This window comes from Coffea arabica, chromosome 5e, assembly GCF_036785885.1.
Source record: "Coffea arabica cultivar ET-39 chromosome 5e, Coffea Arabica ET-39 HiFi, whole genome shotgun sequence".
In the NCBI taxonomy this organism is placed as follows: domain Eukaryota; kingdom Viridiplantae; phylum Streptophyta; class Magnoliopsida; order Gentianales; family Rubiaceae; genus Coffea; species Coffea arabica.
This window is the reverse complement of record NC_092318.1, coordinates 53,306,181-53,324,277: the sequence shown is the minus strand read 5'-3', so window position 1 is coordinate 53,324,277 and position 18,097 is coordinate 53,306,181. Positions and strand designations below refer to the sequence as shown.

Sequence of the window (18,097 nt, the reverse complement as noted above, 5' to 3'; positions counted from 1 at the left end):
TATGTGCCTTATATGCTGAATTGGACCGAAATCTCTTGTTGATTGAACAATTTTGAGCCAACCGAGACCTCATTTGAGTAGGGAATTGCTGAAATTTCCATGCCCATTTTCGGTTTTGAGTATCATTGTGTTATATTTTACTTGTCTGTTTATGATTTGTAAGGAAGTTATAGTTTTTCTACAATTAAATGTGAAGCACCCTAGCAACCATCAATCGTTACAAGTATATGATGATATATGGTTTTTCTCGGCCTGGAATTGTGTCTTTCTTTTCTTCAGTTGCTTGGAAGAAAGTAAGATGAAATGCTCCATTATTATAGCTTTGTCATGCAGCAAATCTTTTTGCTCACAGTTTGTTGCTTGTAGAAAGAACGAAAGAAATAGAAGTGTACTTGGTTTTGAAATTGTAACACGCCAGGGAGATGTTAAGTAGGTACTTGGTTTTGTAATGCAGTCTAGTATCAGTTGTATAGGGAGAACAAATGCAAAGGAGAAATATAGGGAACCTATTCTTTTTTTATCAATTGTAACACCCTTTATGTTGCAACTTATAGAATGATCCTAGTTAAATCCATGACTAGAATTAGTTGAATGGTGATGTTAAGTTTGTGATGTCTTTGTTTAATCTATTTGTAATTAACCTTAATGTCTTTGGTTTACTTTTCATAATTCAGAGGTGGTTGTTGCATGAATTTCAAAGTTTTCCTTGACGTATTCTAAACATTGTGGAATCCTTTGTTTTTCACCCTTTCATTTTTCTTCTGTGGTCTTTGCCTTGCTGGAAGGAACTTGACTTTTGGTGATCTCACTGTAGGTAAAACAAATGGTAGTCGCAACACTTGCTGGAATAGTTTAGAAAATATAACAGCAAAGTTTTGATATTTTGCAATGCAGAAAAATTTGCTATTATCTATAGTTGTTTCTATAGGGAAATGGTTCATGATGCTCTGTTAACGATTGCAGTAACTCATGCCTTTTGTTCTTGATAAGACAAGCATTTACCTTTTATGCATCCGCTTCCAGGAAATTCTTAGAAGTTATTTGGAACACTTTCTTGGAGCAAGAAGCTAATATATTAATCCATTTTCTGTTTTCAGACCTTTGAGGAAGCTGATACCAAGCATGATGGAAAGATTGACAAAGAAGAGTGGCGTAGCCTTGTTCCAAGACATCCTTCTCTTTTGAAGAATATGAAGCAGAAACATGAGCAGCAGGGAAATTGCAACAAGAACTTTGTCCTGTTGGTTCTTTGTCAGAGCATAGCATCTAAGTCAATTATGTTTTATGACATAAGATATGTAAGAGTAGACTGCATTTTCTCGGCGTGAAGTTTTTATCCCTTTGTTTACTGTATGCACTCCATATTCGCTATTTGCATGCAAAATGAACAATGTCAGCTTTTGTTTCAGTTAAATTGAAGTTCATGCTAAATAATTAATGTTTTACAGGGATTATTATGCTTGTGTTGTGTCCATTATCAGAATTGAAAATATAAACTTATGTCAAGAGGGGCGATAGTCGATGATACTATGGTTTCCAAGCCTCTTCACATTCCACAGTATCCAAATGTCATATTGAATTTTGGAATGGTAACAAAGTGTTCAAATGAAAGATCTAAAAACCTCAGTACTAGTGTCAATTGAAACATATATTCTATATAGAAGAATGTGCATTAATTTTGGGAAGCACGAAAAGCTCCATTGTCAATTTCTGTCAAATTTTTAGGTCTTTTGTCCACTTGAACACTTGCACGAAATATCATTGATGCTTGGAACTGGACAACCACACCTATCATTGCAATCAACTCCAACTTCTTGTCCCATAGTGCAAGAGTTGTCATTCAACTCGAACTGATTTATTTTCGCTCCTTCGAAACCATGTAATTCTTGTGCCTATGGTTAGAATTATATCACCAAAAAATTGAACACATAAATAAATGGATGAATAAAAAAAGACAATAAACAATCTTTTCTTAAAGAAGTAATTATTCATGATCACAACTGTAATAATTTACCTTGAGCAAGCCGATCATGTTCATGGAACTGAAAGTGCATAGCTGGCCATAATTTTGTTGATTAACATCCAAATTCACAAACTATCAACCACAAAAGTGAAAAATATTCATGAACTTTAGTACAAACCAAAACATAAAATTTTTATAAAATAATTTTATGCAAATAAGAAACTAAAAAATTACCGGTGTAGGATGATATGGTTGCACAAAGTTGCTTTGTTGATATGGTTGCACAAAGATTGCAAAGATGCTTCTCTCAAACGAGGACGTAAATCTGGTGCCCAGTTTTGCAGTGCCCGGCTGATGCCCAATTGAATAGCACCAACCTGACCTGTTCCGAGGAGTGAACAATAACAATTAGCTGGTAACATAAGAAAATTGCTAAAGTTGAATTGAATCATCAAATAACTCGTCCTAGGCAGGTAGAATGATTCGACACACAGCTTGCATGATTAAGGAACCACGGGTTTTAAATTTGGTGAAAAATTAATCCCATGGTAAGGACTAAAACCTCAAACACCGCCAAGGAATAGGGTCAAAAGAGGAACCAGGTTTAGATGTATTTTACTATTTTGAATCTCAACAAGTCTTCTTACTGAAACCTAACTGAATTAACCCTAAATTAACAAAAGAATTTCATGCAAGTTAATTGCAATACAATAAGGAAAAAAATGTAAGCAAATTTTTTCCCTAATAATTTATTAAAATAGTTGAATTTCCAATTCTATTTGTTCACTACTACTACTTGCAACTAGTCAGAAAAGCTATTGTTACTTCTTGTATCTTTTTTTTTAATTTGGTACATTAGTAAAATTTATAACAATTCTTGAAATAATAAATAATTTTTTAATCCCACAAAGTAACTTATTTTCCAGGTATATTACAATTAGCGTGTAAGTAGTCAATTTGACCACTCAATTAATATTTAATCTTTCCAAACTCACAATTCAATGTAAATTTCACTTTAATGGAAATTGAAAATGAAGATATAAAATTGCATAACATAAGGTAGGGTGATATTGCTTATGAGTTGTTATGTAACTTACGAGTTGTTGTCTATTTCCTAACTTTCTTAATATTAAAAAAATTGAAATTCGAAATCAAGATCATGGAGCAAATAGTGATATTGATTTAATAAATCGAAGCTGAAAAAACTCTAGACTTAAACCGGATGCAAGGTTGGATAATTACCTGAATGATGTGAAACGTTTTGGTTTGTTCTTTGCTGGAGAAAGCTAGGGATGGTTGGGCTTTAATTTGAGTACTTCCTGAATCTTTGTAGTCAATTTGCTTCAATAGTCGGCGGCTGCAGTTTTAGCTTATTAGGCTACGGTTGATTGTTCTAAGCAATGAACGATAAGAAGGCTTGAACTTTGGAGGCAATTGTTTAGGGTTATCTTTTTCTTTTTCCCAAAGCAACCGATCTTGAGTGGTTGCTGTATGAAAGCACCGGTAATGGAATTAGACCGGTTGGTTACTTTGGTTCAAAGTTTTAGAGTTAACACAAAATTTGTGTTAAACCAAATCAAGTTGAATTATTAAAAAATTAAAATGCAAATAATAATAGGCCAAGTGGCGCAATATTATAGGTGGCACTGATTTGGCATTGGATTCATGTCCAGAGTTGGTAACAATTAGCTACTCCTATCGCATCATTGTTCAGCAGACTGCAAACCAACTCTGGAGGGTCTTCATAGGATTGCGCACCCGGGTTGCACTTCAAGCACAAATTGGCTAGACAATCTGCACATGCATTTCTTCCCTACACACATGCTGAATTTTGCATTCCCATTCCTTGTCCCTCCGTTTTCTGACCTGCTCCATGAGGTCCAAGTGAGGACTATTTGCGATCTCCTTCCTGTATCAGTGCGATACCAACAAGTGAGTCTGACTCCAGCCAGCGTAACCTTCCTATGACCAGTTTCCCCCGCTTTTTCCAGCCCAATTGTCATGCCCCATAGTTCCGCAGTCTTGACTCTTGTTAAAGTCTCTACTAAAGCCAGATTCAGCGAAGAGAAAAGCGAGAGATCAAAAGGAATCGCAAAGTCAAACCAGTTATAAATAAGCTCCGAAAATGGATGCTGAGATCCAGAGCTTCATCAAGGTATGGTTTGTGGCCATTACATCCCTGTTTTACTGTTACTTTTTAGTCCAAAGGATCCCAACTGGACTCCCCAGACTTGTTTCTCTTCTCCCAATCATCTACCTCTTCATCACCCTCCCACTTAGCCTCACCTCCTTCCATCTTGGCGCTCCCACCGCTTTCTATCTTCTCTGGCTTGGCAACTTCAAGCTCCTCCTCTTCTCCTTCAACCAATGCCCCTTGGCGTCCAACCCACCATTACCCCTCCTCCACTTCATCTCCATTGCTCTTCTCCCCATCAAAACCAAAACCAATCTCCAACCAAACTCTTCTTCAAAGAATAGCAAGGAGCAAGATAGCCCGCATTTCAAGATCTCTGGAAGAGCCCTTTTGGTTTTTGGTATCAAGATTTTGCTTTTAGCAAAAATCATTGGCATATATCAATACAGAGACCAACTGCATCAATGCGTTATCTTCGCGCTCTACTGCTGCCACTTGTATCTTGGAGTTGACCTATGCCTGGCCATCACTGCTGTCCCCGTTAGAGCCATTCTTGGATTAGGGATTGAGCCGCAATTCAACCAGCCCTACTTAGCCACCTCACTTCAAGACTTTTGGGGTCGTAGGTGGAATCTAATGGTGACAAGTATTCTACGGCCCACCGTATACAATCCTATACGACGTAGTTCTACGCCGATTGTTGGCCGCAAGTGGAGCCTAGTGCCGGCAGTTTTGGCCACGTTTCTGGTGTCTGGCCTCATGCACGAAGTTATCTATTATTACCAGTCACGTGCGAGTCCCACATGGGAGGTGACTTGGTTTTTTGCACTGCATGGTGTTTGTGTGGTGGCTGAGATTGCTGTAAAGAAGGCGTTCAACGGCCGGCGGCAGTTGCCCAGGGTGGTATCGGGGCCGCTTACAATAGGGTTCGTGGCGGTTACCGGTGCCTGGCTGTTCTTTCCTCAGGTGATTAGGCACAGGCTAGACGTAAAGGCCATAAAGGAGTCCTATATTTGGTTACGTTTACTTGGGGAAAAGTTGGGCGTGCCTACCCGGTGGCTATTACCTTTACATTAGCTACCCTTGAGCTTTTGATCTAGTTCAGGTTCAGGTAGTTCTTGTTCTGAAGTACTTTTGCAACAGCTTCTTGTTCTGAAGTTGTTTACTAGTACTATCTGAATAAATGCCAATTCGTAGCTGCTGTTTCTGTTCTTTCCTTGAATAAACAATCGGAGAGGTATGATCAGAACTACTTTCATTTGTAGTGGTTGTCATGCTTCTGGTCTCGAATGATCGATCGTTTACTTGCGTTGTTAGTGATGGAAGTTTGTCTCTTGTCAGTTATTTTTCCAATAAATGTTTTAGCTCTTTGCGGACATAATTAAATGGAAAGCAGGTTATAAAGCTGTAAAGGCAACATCAAAATTGGCTTGCGGGAGGAAGGCACAGCTAAAATATTGATGTCCTGTCCCGAAGGAGGTATGGAAAAGGATGTTGGTCGCAGTTGACTGCAGAAACATACGAAGAAATTACAAGAAAGTAGTCACAAATAAGAGAGAAAAATTGTCTCAAGCAATAATTAATACTTGTAGCAACTCAAAGTTTTGAATTTGGAGATGATCCAATAACGGACCAGTTTGAGGAGTCAATTGCTTTTATCAATCTTCCCAACCCTCCGAGTTAGGAATGGATGGACAAATCAAAGTTTCGTGTTTAGAAATAGTAGTAAATGCTACTACTAAGCAGCAACCACCCCGGCCGCCTAATAAACCACCCTTGCAACTGTCACGCGACATCTGCCCTTGCGCTATAATATTTTACAACCACCCTTTGGTCCCTCATTTATTTTCTCCCACAAATTCTTCTTTAGTTTTGTATACCCAGAAGATTTATGGTCCAAAAGCATCCTCGCCATTTTCTATTCTGACTAGCTAGGAAACATGCAGCCGTAGGGCAAATCACAAAGAACAACCATCATCTTCTTCTCGAGGGATCAAGAAAAAAAAAAAAGAAAGAAAGAAAGAAAGAAATGGGCGTTGAAATCCAGAACTTCGTCAAGCTATGGACTGCAGCAGTATGGTCTCAATTTTACACTTACTATGTAGTCTCAAGAATCCCAAGTGGACTGCTCACTAGACTTGTTTCGCTTGTGCCCATCTTTTACCTCTTCATCATCCTCCCCCTCAGCCTCTCTTCCTTCCATCTTGGAGCTCCCACCGTTTTGTATCTAGTTTGGCTGGCCAACTTCAAGCTCCTCCTCTTTGCCTTCAATCTAGGCCCCTTGTCATCACACCCTCCCTTATCCCTCCCACATTTCATCGCCACTGCTCTTCTCCCCATCAAATACAAAGACGACCCAACTCATTTCCGTCCCTCCTCATCAAATGATGCTCAAAACAGCAGCATCAAACGACGTCCCACATCCCAAATTACTCCGGAAATCATGCGTAAACGCCGGCAGTTTAAGATTATTCGTTTCACCATTAAGCTCGTCGTTTTGGTAGCAGCGATCAGTTTATACCGTTATAGGCCGCATTTGCACCCGTGTCTCGTCACGGCCATCTACTGCTGCCATATGTACCTTGGCATTGAGTTTGTCCTGGCGCTCACAGCTGTCCCGGTTCGAGCCATCCTAGGACTGGAACTCGCGCGGCAATTCAACGAGCCGTACTTAGCCACCTCGCTCCAAGATTTTTGGGGTCGTAGATGGAACCTGATAGTTAGCACCATTCTACGTCAGATCGTATACGATCCAGTTAGGAGCATATTTACTCCAAAATTGGGAAGGAATTCGGGGTTGGCGGCAGCCACTCTGGCCACATTTTTGGTATCCGGTTTAATGCATGAAGTTCTCTACTTCTACTTGTCTCGCGAAAGTCCCACGTGGGAAGTGACTTTGTTCTTTGTCGTGCAAGGAATTTGTGTGACTCTTGAGATCTATGTCAAGAAGGCGGTGGCCGGCAGGTGGCGGTTGCATAGGGCTGCGTCCGGGCTGCTCACCGTGGCATTTGTGGGTGTCACTAGTGCTTGGTTGTTCTTTCCTCAATTGATTAGATACGGTGTGGATCTAAGGGTCATTGAGGAGTGCCATGCTTTCCTGAGTTTTCTTGGGAATATCTTGAGCCTACCTACCTCGTACTGGAGACGTAAATTATGAGTACTTCGATTCATGACTTCCACCCTGTGATACCAACAAAATCAATCCTTATTTGAATGTTTGCCAGATTTCAATTTATATAAATATTGTTATTTCATCCGATCCTTATTTGAGGTTTCTTTTCTTTTCATGCTTAATGATTTTGTAGATTAAAGGAGTTCATTGGTCACAACCTATACAGAATGGGCAAAAGAAATTAGATATCGTCTTCCATCTTGAACGCAACAACAATACTTATATGTTTTCTATCCACCACCAACAACAAGTACTTAGTATATATGAACAATTCCATATTCGGGCGCTAATTAAATTTGGTTCTTCTAAGACCCAAAAATTGAGATTTCAACCAGCTCTGGTGGATTCAAGAAACAATCATTTAACCTGCGCGATACTTTGCGGCCTTCTCCAACATGAGCATAGGTACAAAAACAAGCTCCAAAGTCGTTGACCAGTTTATACAGGTTATTATTGATATTCGAATAGGGCAATATATAGCAGGGTGACAGACGTTCGTAAACCCTGGTCAAGATTGAAGACGTCAAGTCAACCGATTTGTTAGGCATTTTTCTTTTTTTTTCATATTTTCTTGTGTCTTTATTTTTCAAGTAAAATTTGGATGTCGAATCAACTGCTGAGTCGGTCCAAAGCTTTTGCTGATCCAATCTTTGAAAACCTATGATGGCACTTGTGATCGTACGAGAAAATACTCCGAACTATAAGGCATTTTGGATAACGCCGGTAGGAACATTCGATGATTGAATAGATACACTTCCAAACACAGAAGTGCGGCATACCTTAAAGAGGAACTTTAATTGTGTTTTAACAAATTCGCATTCGTTTCACCTTTTAATAATTCGTATGCAATTAGTGAGATTCATAATTCAGGTACCCGAAAAATTTGGTTTTGAACCTTGGGGTTTCAATCAATGCTGCTGGTCCTCCTCAATGCTCAGGACTTGTTATAAGTAACCATGGCCTATAGGCACAGAAACAAAGTCCCAAGCTATGTTTTGAAACTCGGACCGGACAATGACTCGGTCGAGGTCAGGGGTCAGGGGTCAATGGGTTCGATCGGGGTTGAACCCATTTAAGAACCGGGTGACGTCATCATGATGTCATAAATATGTTTAATTTTAAAAATTAATATGCTATGTAAAATTTCTAAAAATGTAATAATCTTGAGAAAGGTATGTTCATGTATATTTGGTGGTTCTAAGATATTTTACAAGAAAATACAAATAAAGTAATATAGTCAAGTAGCAATCTATATCATTTAATCATATTCAACAAGTTTAGAAGTTAGAACTAAATTAGAGGGCTTATTTGAAAAATAATACTAGAATTTAGGGCTGAAGCTATAAATTATAAAGATTTTTAGGCATGTTTACAGTTTTCTATCACTCTAGGGGTCAAACCATAAAATTGACAAAACTTTGAAACCCCAAAGCTGATTTCCCTAGATCTTTCCGTTCTTTTTTCCCTCAAAGTCTCATAGGCCGTCATCGTCCTCTCCATCCCGTCCTTTCTTCTCCAGAGTCCAGACGCATTCCTCCTTCTGTTTTTTTTTTTTTTTTTTTTCTTTTGTCCCTTTTTCACTTCTATATCTTTGCATTTCTTTTCTATTTATCACATGAAAATCATCAACACTATTTTTTTTGTTGGGCGAGAATCATCAACTCACATTAAGTTTCTTCTGTCAAATGCTGAAGCTGGGTCTGCCAAAGGAAAACGTGGCTCAACTATAAATGATTTCTAGACACAATCTGGAAAATCATCAATTTCTCTTCTTTTTTTTTTTCTCAATTCTCTTAATTTTAACTTTAGATCTTTCAATATTTGTGTTAGAATAGCCATATGTGACTATACCACTGCTGTTGCCGTCGAATCTGCACTCAAGGATCGATATCCATGCTGAAAATTTTGGTAGAAACATAGCAGAAATTGGATGTTAGAAAAAAAAATCTGGTAAAAATAGCAGAAATTGGATGCTCAAAAAGAACCGGGTTTTCCCGGTTGTTCCAAGTTTCCGGTCAAACCCGGATTTTGACCGGTTTTGACCGAGTCTTTGTCACCCGAGTTTTTGAACAAACTCGGACCGGACATGTCTCCGGTTCCCGGTTCAACCGGTCGAACCGGCCGGTCCGGTCCGAGTTTAAAAACATGGGTCCCAAGTCATTGACCAATTCATAGAGGAAGTTAGTTATATCTTTTGTCTAGCTAATTAGTTATTGTGTTTTCATTTGTCTGGTACAGTTTTCTCGTCCATTCTTTTTCCCATTCCAAATGCACTAGTTTGCAGCCATTTGCCCTTCCGACTCAAAAGAAGTGACGAGAAAGTGCTGAAGAAGATGAAAAGTCTTTTCATCAATGGTATGATATAAAAGGTTTGCATTGCACGTCGACAATGATGAAAAGCTTGGAGAAAAAGAAAATTAGAGAGTGTCAAAGTTGGCGGAGACCATCTGTTTAAAGAACCAAAGCAGAAAACCGTTGCGAAGAAGATTTTTGGAAGTCACAAATGAAGCAACTACGAAAATTTTTTTGTTTGGATATCACATTATTTTAAATAATATTTCGCTTACATCATAAACATATTTTACAACTCACCTTTTTATATTTTCAACCACATTTTTATCTCACATACATCACATCATAAAAAATAATACAATAATTATTCCAAATAACACTCTGTCCAAACAAATCCGAGAACGTCTCAAGTGGTCACATTCACAAGTTGAAAGTATAACTCGTGACCAAGGAAGTAGGCGTGTGAAATTAAAAATTCTGCCTTGTTGCACCATCAGATGGTTTCTACAACTGTAGGAAAAGTTAATGCTCCGTACGGTGAATCCAATGAACTTGACTTTTTTTTTTTTTTTCTTTCTTACAACAGTAGGAAAAGTTAAAGAATCTAATAGCAGTAAGTATTTAAGAAAAACACCTGCGTTTACTAGTTTGGTGGTAGCTTCCAGCGTGCGAAGTGGGGACTACAATCATAACAACTCCGCGTGGGACCGTTGTCCAATGCCTTATGGGTCCTACGTTTGATTAAACAACTCAAGTCTGAAAAATTTGAAATCTGATTTATAAATTTATTAAATTATTAAATTTAAATAAAATATATTTAAATATATATCACATTATTATATAATAGATAAATAATTTATTACATTTTTTTAAAATAAATTTTATCTAAAAAATTTAATATCACTTGAGTAATTCATTCAAACGTTCTTGTTTTGTTTTCATTCAGAAGTTCTAAACATTTTAATATCTAAATTCATTAAATTTAGATACTTAATTGGTTTATCCTAAGTTAAGGCAACCAACAGGCAACAGCCAATAGTAGTGACTGAGCTATGTAACAGAAAAATAAAACATTATAATATGTATATATATTAGTAGGTTGATAAATTAATCATCATCGATATGAATGCTCAAGTGGGAGACCTTAAAGAGCGCGGAGACAAGAAGTCAAAACTGTCGCAGCCCGTTGACAAAATCCGTTTCTAAAAAAATGAAGGGTAATTACATTTTGCCCCCTTGAACTTGGGCGTTGCAACACTTTACCCCTATAAACTCCAAATATATACATTTTACCTCTTATGATCAACTTTTTGATAGGATTAAGATGAAGTTATATTTTTCATTATCAAAATATACCTAACTAATTCTTAAACACACATAATAATTGTAACATAATAAATAACTATTTCTTTAATAGTTGCTAAATGCATGTAAATACAACTAGACTAAGTATTTCGATCTTTTAGCCTTAAAATGAATTAGATAATTCACAAAAAAAAAAAGTCTAACCAACTCAATGTATTTATTTTAATGCCGATAGCAATACTTATTCAAATAAAATAAAATTAATCAGTGCATTTGGAATGAAAATTATTTGCTTATACTTTTTTATTGCAGCACTTTTTAATGTATTTTATATGAGATAAAAACATGATTAAAAATAAAAAATACATTAGAGAATTTTTTTTAAAATGTAGAATACAAAGCAAGGTATGAATGCGATATAAAATTACCAAATAGCATTTTATTGACTTGTAAAAATCTTGTGACAGCTGCAAAGTAAATGAAAATCATCAAAACTGTTCTGTTTATATTTTAAAGGAAGAAGGATAAGTGATGGAAAACTTGTGCAAATGTTTTAGGAATTTTTAAATTCTTTTTTTCTCCACAATACAATTTTTCAATTATTTGGTATTATACCATCTTTTACTTTTCAATTTTTTAAATCATTCGACCTTATGTTTTTTCTAATAAAATGTTTTATATTCCAATTAAAAGTATAGCATTATTCTAGAACTATTATGTAAGGGCATTAATGTCATTTTGTTAAATTTTTGGATAGAGAATTCATCATTAACATTTGATTAGTCAATAAGGGAGCAAAGTGTATATATATAAAGTTTAGAGGCAAAGTGTTATAACGGGTCAAGTTCAAAGGGACAAACTGTAATTAACCCAAACATGAATCCATCGGCAATAACATTCCAAAAAATTAATTTCATCCAATTTTTAATTACATTTTTTTTGTTCACAATACTAACATTTATTGCTTTCATTAATTGCATGTAATGTAATCACATCTGAATTCCTAATTCTTCCATTCATCTTCACACTCCACTTAATTAACTTATTCCTCTACAATACATATGAGTCATTATTTCTCTTTTTTCATTTCAAAAACAAAATTGCAGCACTATGTTTCAAAAGTCCACCATTTTCTTTCTTCCCGCTCCTATTTTTCTTTCATGTTACTTTGGCACCATTCACCATATATATATATATTCATTTTTGTTGGAGTCCGCATGTACGGAGAGTTTTAAAAATATGTCCAATTATCGGACCATTTTGTGATGACTAATAAATTTGCCAAAAAGGCTTCCCCTGTAATTTCAAAAGGTCTTTTTTCCCAACACGTGAACTGCAATTTTTGTTTGCGTCCCACGAGCAACTGGCCATACCGTACATATTCCTCCGGCTTTGTGGCAGCCTTCCTCTGTCCGGCACCTTACCCAGCAGAAACGTTCACTTTCCACCGCAACCCTAGTATGGTCATATGATATACCCAAGGTAAAACTCGTGACCAAGGAAGTAGACGCGCGAAACCAATAAAAAAATCAAAATAATAGCGTGCAGTTAAACTTATTATCATGAGCACGCTTGTTTATGCCTCTATTATCATTAACATAGTACGTAATGCGCTTTTTATCGTCTCTTTCTTCATAATATCGAACCGGAGACTGCTAAAAGCTTCAAAGTTATGGAATCATAATATTGAAATATCGAGATTTTTCTTTTTCTTTTGAAACAGGGATGCAGAATAATGCGGGACCTACGATTTAAAGAATTGGAAGGACAAGGTACACTAGTTATGTTGCATCAAGGATGCAATAGGGGCCAAGCCAACAACCTCTTCGACACGGGGTGTCGGTATCATCAAGACACAGACATTTAAATCTTGATGGATAGGAGGTCGGGATTCAACTCTTGCATTGATATTGATTTCTCGTCGATTCCCCGTTTCCAAAAAAAAGATCCCATAGAGGGTAGTGTATAAGTGTTTGGGCTAAAACGTGCAACATGATGGTTTTTTGAATAGTACCAAACAGGAGAGACTAATGTCTTGTTCATTTGGATCACAAGGATCTTTCCCACAACGACGACTTTTACGATGAATAAATGAGTGTGTTTGGATAGAGTGTTATCTGGAATAATTTAACAATGCAAACACACTCTAATAATATAAATATATTGGTGGTTGAAGATTCAAGGTGAATTGGAGTCTAATCTCTAATTCTCCTCACAAACTTCTTAGTTTCCTATGGAGATTTTAAAAGCATAAAAAAAGGCAACTACTTGGATGATGATTGATGAGATGCTTTCCTGTCTAGATTGTCAAGGGCACAAAGTAAACTAATTTGGAGCCGTTGATTGAAAAGCTGGGGCCGACTACGCATTTTCTACCCTTCCTTTTACGTCACATATATTAAGTCAAATGAACCGCTAGTTATACTAATATATTTTGATAACAACCCAAAACCAAACCGGCTCTTGAATTGCAGAAAGCACGCGAAAAGTCGCAGCATCCAGTCTCTGATTGTGACGAGGAAGCGACAATAATATTACAACTGAGATGAGATATATAATCCCGAAATTGAACGCTAGAAGGGGACCACACGCATGCATAATTGAACTTTAAAGTCAACTACGGACAAACAGTTGTCCATTTTATTAGGACGGAAATGTGGGAGACATTTCTTGATGGCCCGTCGTCGTTTTCAGACTGCCCGAGCCCGACTGAGTCTTAACTCCTCGATTTGTGGCCCAGGATAGTGGGACATAAGGCCACCAGCCTACCCTTCACATACTCGCCAGCGCAACTGAACTCTTCAAAAACCATTTTATCAATCCCCATCTCGGTCAACGGAGGGAAAAACAACCACATACCGGTTGAAATCACAAACCCAAGTGTCAACGGGGCCGCAATTAACCGGGGCACCGCCCATTTTCCTCCCAAAGCTGTCTTCAACACCATTTCAATCACAACACAAATTCCATGCAGAACGAAGAACCACGTCACTTCCCAGGAGGGCTTCACACCTGAGAGGTAATAGTATATGAGTTCATGCATTAGACCAGAGACAAGAAAGGTCGCGAAGATGGCAGGCAGTGCGGCTGATCGATTCCCCAGTACGACCGCCGATATTGACCTGACGGGCTTGTATATTGTGTGCCGCAGTGCATTTGTTACTGAGAGGTTCCACCTCTTGCCCCAGAAATCTTGCAGAGAAGCTGATAAGTAGGGCTCGTCGGACGGTGCCTCCAGCTCTAGACCCACCAGGGCTCGGACCGCGGAACTAGAGAGCGTCACCAGAACTTCAATTAGGAAAAACATCGCGCAACTATAGGCTATTTGTACAACTACGGGGTGTACAGTTTCTTCATATTTGGCTGCCAGCCCAAATAAAGAGAATAAAGCTAAGATCTCCGTTCCTAAATTTAAAAACCATGGCTTTTTCTTGGAGGGTCGGGAAGAAGTAGATGAGGGGTTGACATTTGGCAGCTTGGTTCTGATGGGGAGAGCACAGGAGGCGATGAAGATGTGCAAGGGCATGGATTGGTCCGAGGAGAGTGGACCTCGTCCAAAGGCAAAGAGGAGCAGCTTGAAGTTGCCGAGCCATGTTATGAAGAGTGTTGAGACACCTCTAAAGAAGATAATGGGCATGTAAAGAGGGAGAATTGTGAAGTGATAGTAGACGGGTAGGAGAAAAATCAGCCTCAAGAACCCTTTTGGGATTCTTGCGGCAATGAAATAGCAGTAACTGAGAGATGCTGGCACCGATGCGAAAGCAAAGATTGAACTCTTGATCTCGTCCCCCATTTGGAAATGGTTTTGCGAATTCCCCCGGACGGCGACCACTTGTTAAACAAGGCTTCTGTGGCGTCGGTGGGATGAGAGAGCTTGCTTTATCGGGCGGACTGGAATGAGCAAAGGAGCGTACGAAACTATTCCAATTTCCAACCGCCTGCTCACCTAAGTACTGGTGTTTAACGGATAATATCAGAAACCATCCCTGAAGTTTCTGTTAATATCATACAGGCTCCTTAAGATTTTAAAAATATCACTTACCTCCCCTACTTTTGTTATTTGTATCACAAAACTTTTTAAAAATCCTAAACTACCCTTTCACTCACTAAATAAATAAAAATAATCCCAAACCACTTCGTTTACTCCAATAAAACCATCGCCTAAAAAATAATATCTCGTAGTACTGCTATGTCACAGTGGTATGGTCCATAAAAATTTATAAATTTGAAAAACAAAAAAGATATTTGCAAAGAAATACACTGATATCAATTTAACTTTATGTGTTCAAAACCCATTTCTTGTGAACCTCATAAATTTTTTTTTCTAACTTCTTCTTAACTTCTGTCCAAACTTTTAAATTATAAAGATCATTAAAAAAATCAATTCAAAACAAATAAAAAATTATACCCCACACTATTATAATCACGAGAAGCAAACAATAAACAAAATTCAATTTTATCATAATTTACAAATTAAAAATTACATAGTCATCCCAAAAAAAAGTAAGAGAGAATGTTAGAGAAATTAGAAAGAGAAAAATGTGACTTTTGTTTTTTCTTTTTCTTTTTTTTTAAAAAAATTTTTGAACTTCATTTATTTGATATATGAATTATGTATCAAATGAAGGTTAATATAGTCCTTTTAAAATTATTAAGGGAAGTAAGTCATATTTTTTAAACCTTGGAGATGCCAAGTGATATTAAGAAAAATCTCTACTAAGGTTTATCCCTTAGTTTGATCTTGTGGTTTAACTTTAACGGGTGAGGTATGAAATGTGTGGACAGCATGAAAAGGAATCTAACTTTTGGCCATTTCGAAGTATATATTCCGTCATCGCCTTCTCCTATTGGTGTAGAAAAAAAAATTAAATGATTCAATAACTCTGAACATCTCTCGCTCAAAGACTGGGATTCAGTGCAGCTGCGTTTTGTTCTGTTCAATTGTTGCATTGCATGTGGGGTTTTCTATCCCACGTCGGATTGGGGGTGGGTTGTTTGGATAGATAAATCCCTCGCAGGACTTCAAAAATTGCCGGTTTTTAAAGTTACTGTAGGGATTAGATTTATTTGCCGAAAAAAATCTTACTTTCGTAAGAAAATTTGGGAAAAAAAAAATTTTGTTGCATTGCATGTGCACAATTTTTTGGCATATGAATAAATAAAATGCTAGATTAAATATATGTCAAGTATTTTATTTTTATATGTTACTTTTACTATGAATACAACAATGTAATATAAGTATATATCAAGTAATATAAAAAATATACCCTCCAACTGAAAAAAAAATTAATATAAAAAATATAGCCCCCCACGGGTTGCTCGGGCGGTCGTGTAGCCCTCATTAGGGTGAGACGGCCTGGGTTCGATCCCGAACTCAGCAACCCGGGGTAAATTTCCTGAAGATCGGTGGGGCCCGCTCTCCTTGGGGTTGGTGGGACTAGTCGGGTGTAGGCCCGGATATCCTCCAACTGAAAAAAAAAAGTAATATAAAAAATATAACAACCGGACTGAGTCGCACCGGTTTGTTTGGATTGTAAATTATTTGAGATATTTTTACTGTAGCACTCTTTGTGATGTGATGTATATGAGATAAAAAGATAATTGGGAAGATAAAAAGCTGTATTGGAAATTATAATGGTGATGTAAGCAAATATATTTGGAGAAATAACCCACTGTCCAAACAAACTTGGAACTCACTCAAACATGTCTTTTGGATTTTGGTTAACTTTGCTCGTACTTCATGACAGCTGGTTCTCTCACACATAACCAAAGTGTTGGGCAAATCCATCGGGCATGCTTGTGACCTTGGAAGCGGCATGTGATCAGAGCCCTAAAATGAAGTCCAAACCGAATCCAGTTGGAGCTACAATAGATTCGGCCCACCAATGCCCAGGATCCCAACACTACATTGAAGTGGAACATGAAATAAGTAGGGAAATTTGCCAAATTGGTCCCTAACATTTACCAAAAACACTTTTTTAGTCATTTACATATAAAATCAGCCAAAATGGTCCTTCACATTTAAATTGTGAGCCAATGTGGTCCTATTGCTCGTTTTTGCTCATTTCTCCGGCTAAAAATAGCACGCCTCTCTCACGTGGTTATATTTTTAGGGGCAAAACCGGAAACACATTTCATTACCTGTTAAAAGTAAAAGGTGTGGACAACCACCAAAATACACATTTCACCTTTGGCCCTCAAAGTTTCAAGAAACCCTAAATTGCATCCCACCGCCACGCCCTCAACTGACTCAGCCGCCTCCTCTCTCGCTATCCCTTCTCCTCTCTCCACTGTCTGTCCTCCCCCTCCTCATCGCCAGCATTTCTCCAACCTCCGGCGAGCTCTCTCATTCGACGATGATATTGATGCGATCGAGGGACTCGCAAGACGAGGGAGAGGATGAGGAAGAGCACCAGGAGGACGAGGAGGAGCTTCTCGAGCTAGAGCCCCGAATCGGATCTTGCCGGGTCCGGGAAGCTGCCGATGAGTTGTCTGTGGGAGGTGTTGAGGAGGCTCCCGCCTCCAACACTGTTGTCGGCGGCCATGGTTTGCAAAGGATGGAGGGACACGAGTAAGCGGCTTTGGCGGGCGGCGGAGGAGCTGAGGCTTAGGGTTCCAGCTAAGGCCAAAATTGGATTCGTGGGATCGATGTTGCACAAATGTCCTGGACTTGTTAGACTCTCACTTAGAATGGAAAGGTTAGGACTTTCGGATATAAGTAAACAAGAACCAGATCTATGGATTCATCAAGCACATCACTTATACAGGAGAATTACAAAATAATTTTCGCCACCATTCGGGGATGCAATTCAGGTTTCTTGAAACTTTGAGGGCCAAAGGTGAAATGTGTATTTTGGTGGTTGTCCATACCTTTTACTTTTAACAGGTAATGAAATGTGTTTCCGGTTTTGCCCCTAAAAATATGATCACGTGAGAGAGGCATGCTATTTTTAGCCGGAGAAATGAGCAAAAACGAGCAATAGGACCACATTGGCTCACAATTTAAATGTGAAGGACCATTTTGGCTGATTTTATATGTAAAGGACTAAAAAAGTGTTTTTGGTAAATGTTAGGGACCAATTTGGCAAATTTCCCAAATAAGTAATATATTTTTTTTAAAAAAAAAAACTTTTTTTCCATATCGATTTCTGAAGTGGCACAAAAGCTGAACTCAACCACGATTAAATGACCTAACCACAATAAAGGTCCGAGTTTGGTCCAATGTGGGCTT

The 18,097-nt window shown here is 38.0% G+C and overlaps 3 protein-coding genes across 3 annotated transcripts; 2 read left to right on the top strand and 1 right to left on the bottom strand.

Annotated features, from left to right (window-relative positions):
• Window positions 1-3,684: 3,684 nt before the first annotated feature.
• Window positions 3,685-5,433, top strand: LOC113743747 (long-chain-alcohol O-fatty-acyltransferase-like). Its single transcript, XM_027271826.2, has one exon. The coding sequence runs from the start codon at window positions 4,089-4,091 to the stop codon at window positions 5,172-5,174; it is 1,086 nt and encodes a 361-aa protein (XP_027127627.1). The 5' UTR covers window positions 3,685-4,088; the 3' UTR covers window positions 5,175-5,433.
• Window positions 5,434-5,969: 536 nt separating this feature from the next.
• Window positions 5,970-7,351, top strand: LOC113687682 (long-chain-alcohol O-fatty-acyltransferase). Its single transcript, XM_027205230.2, has one exon. The coding sequence runs from the start codon at window positions 6,127-6,129 to the stop codon at window positions 7,252-7,254; it is 1,128 nt and encodes a 375-aa protein (XP_027061031.1). The 5' UTR covers window positions 5,970-6,126; the 3' UTR covers window positions 7,255-7,351.
• A 5,947-nt stretch (window positions 7,352-13,298) lies between these two features.
• Window positions 13,299-14,789, bottom strand: LOC113688091 (acyl-CoA--sterol O-acyltransferase 1-like). The gene has a single exon (XM_027205754.2). The coding sequence runs from the start codon at window positions 14,657-14,659 to the stop codon at window positions 13,583-13,585; it is 1,077 nt and encodes a 358-aa protein (XP_027061555.1). The 5' UTR covers window positions 14,660-14,789; the 3' UTR covers window positions 13,299-13,582.
• Between the last annotated feature and the right edge of the window lie 3,308 nt (window positions 14,790-18,097).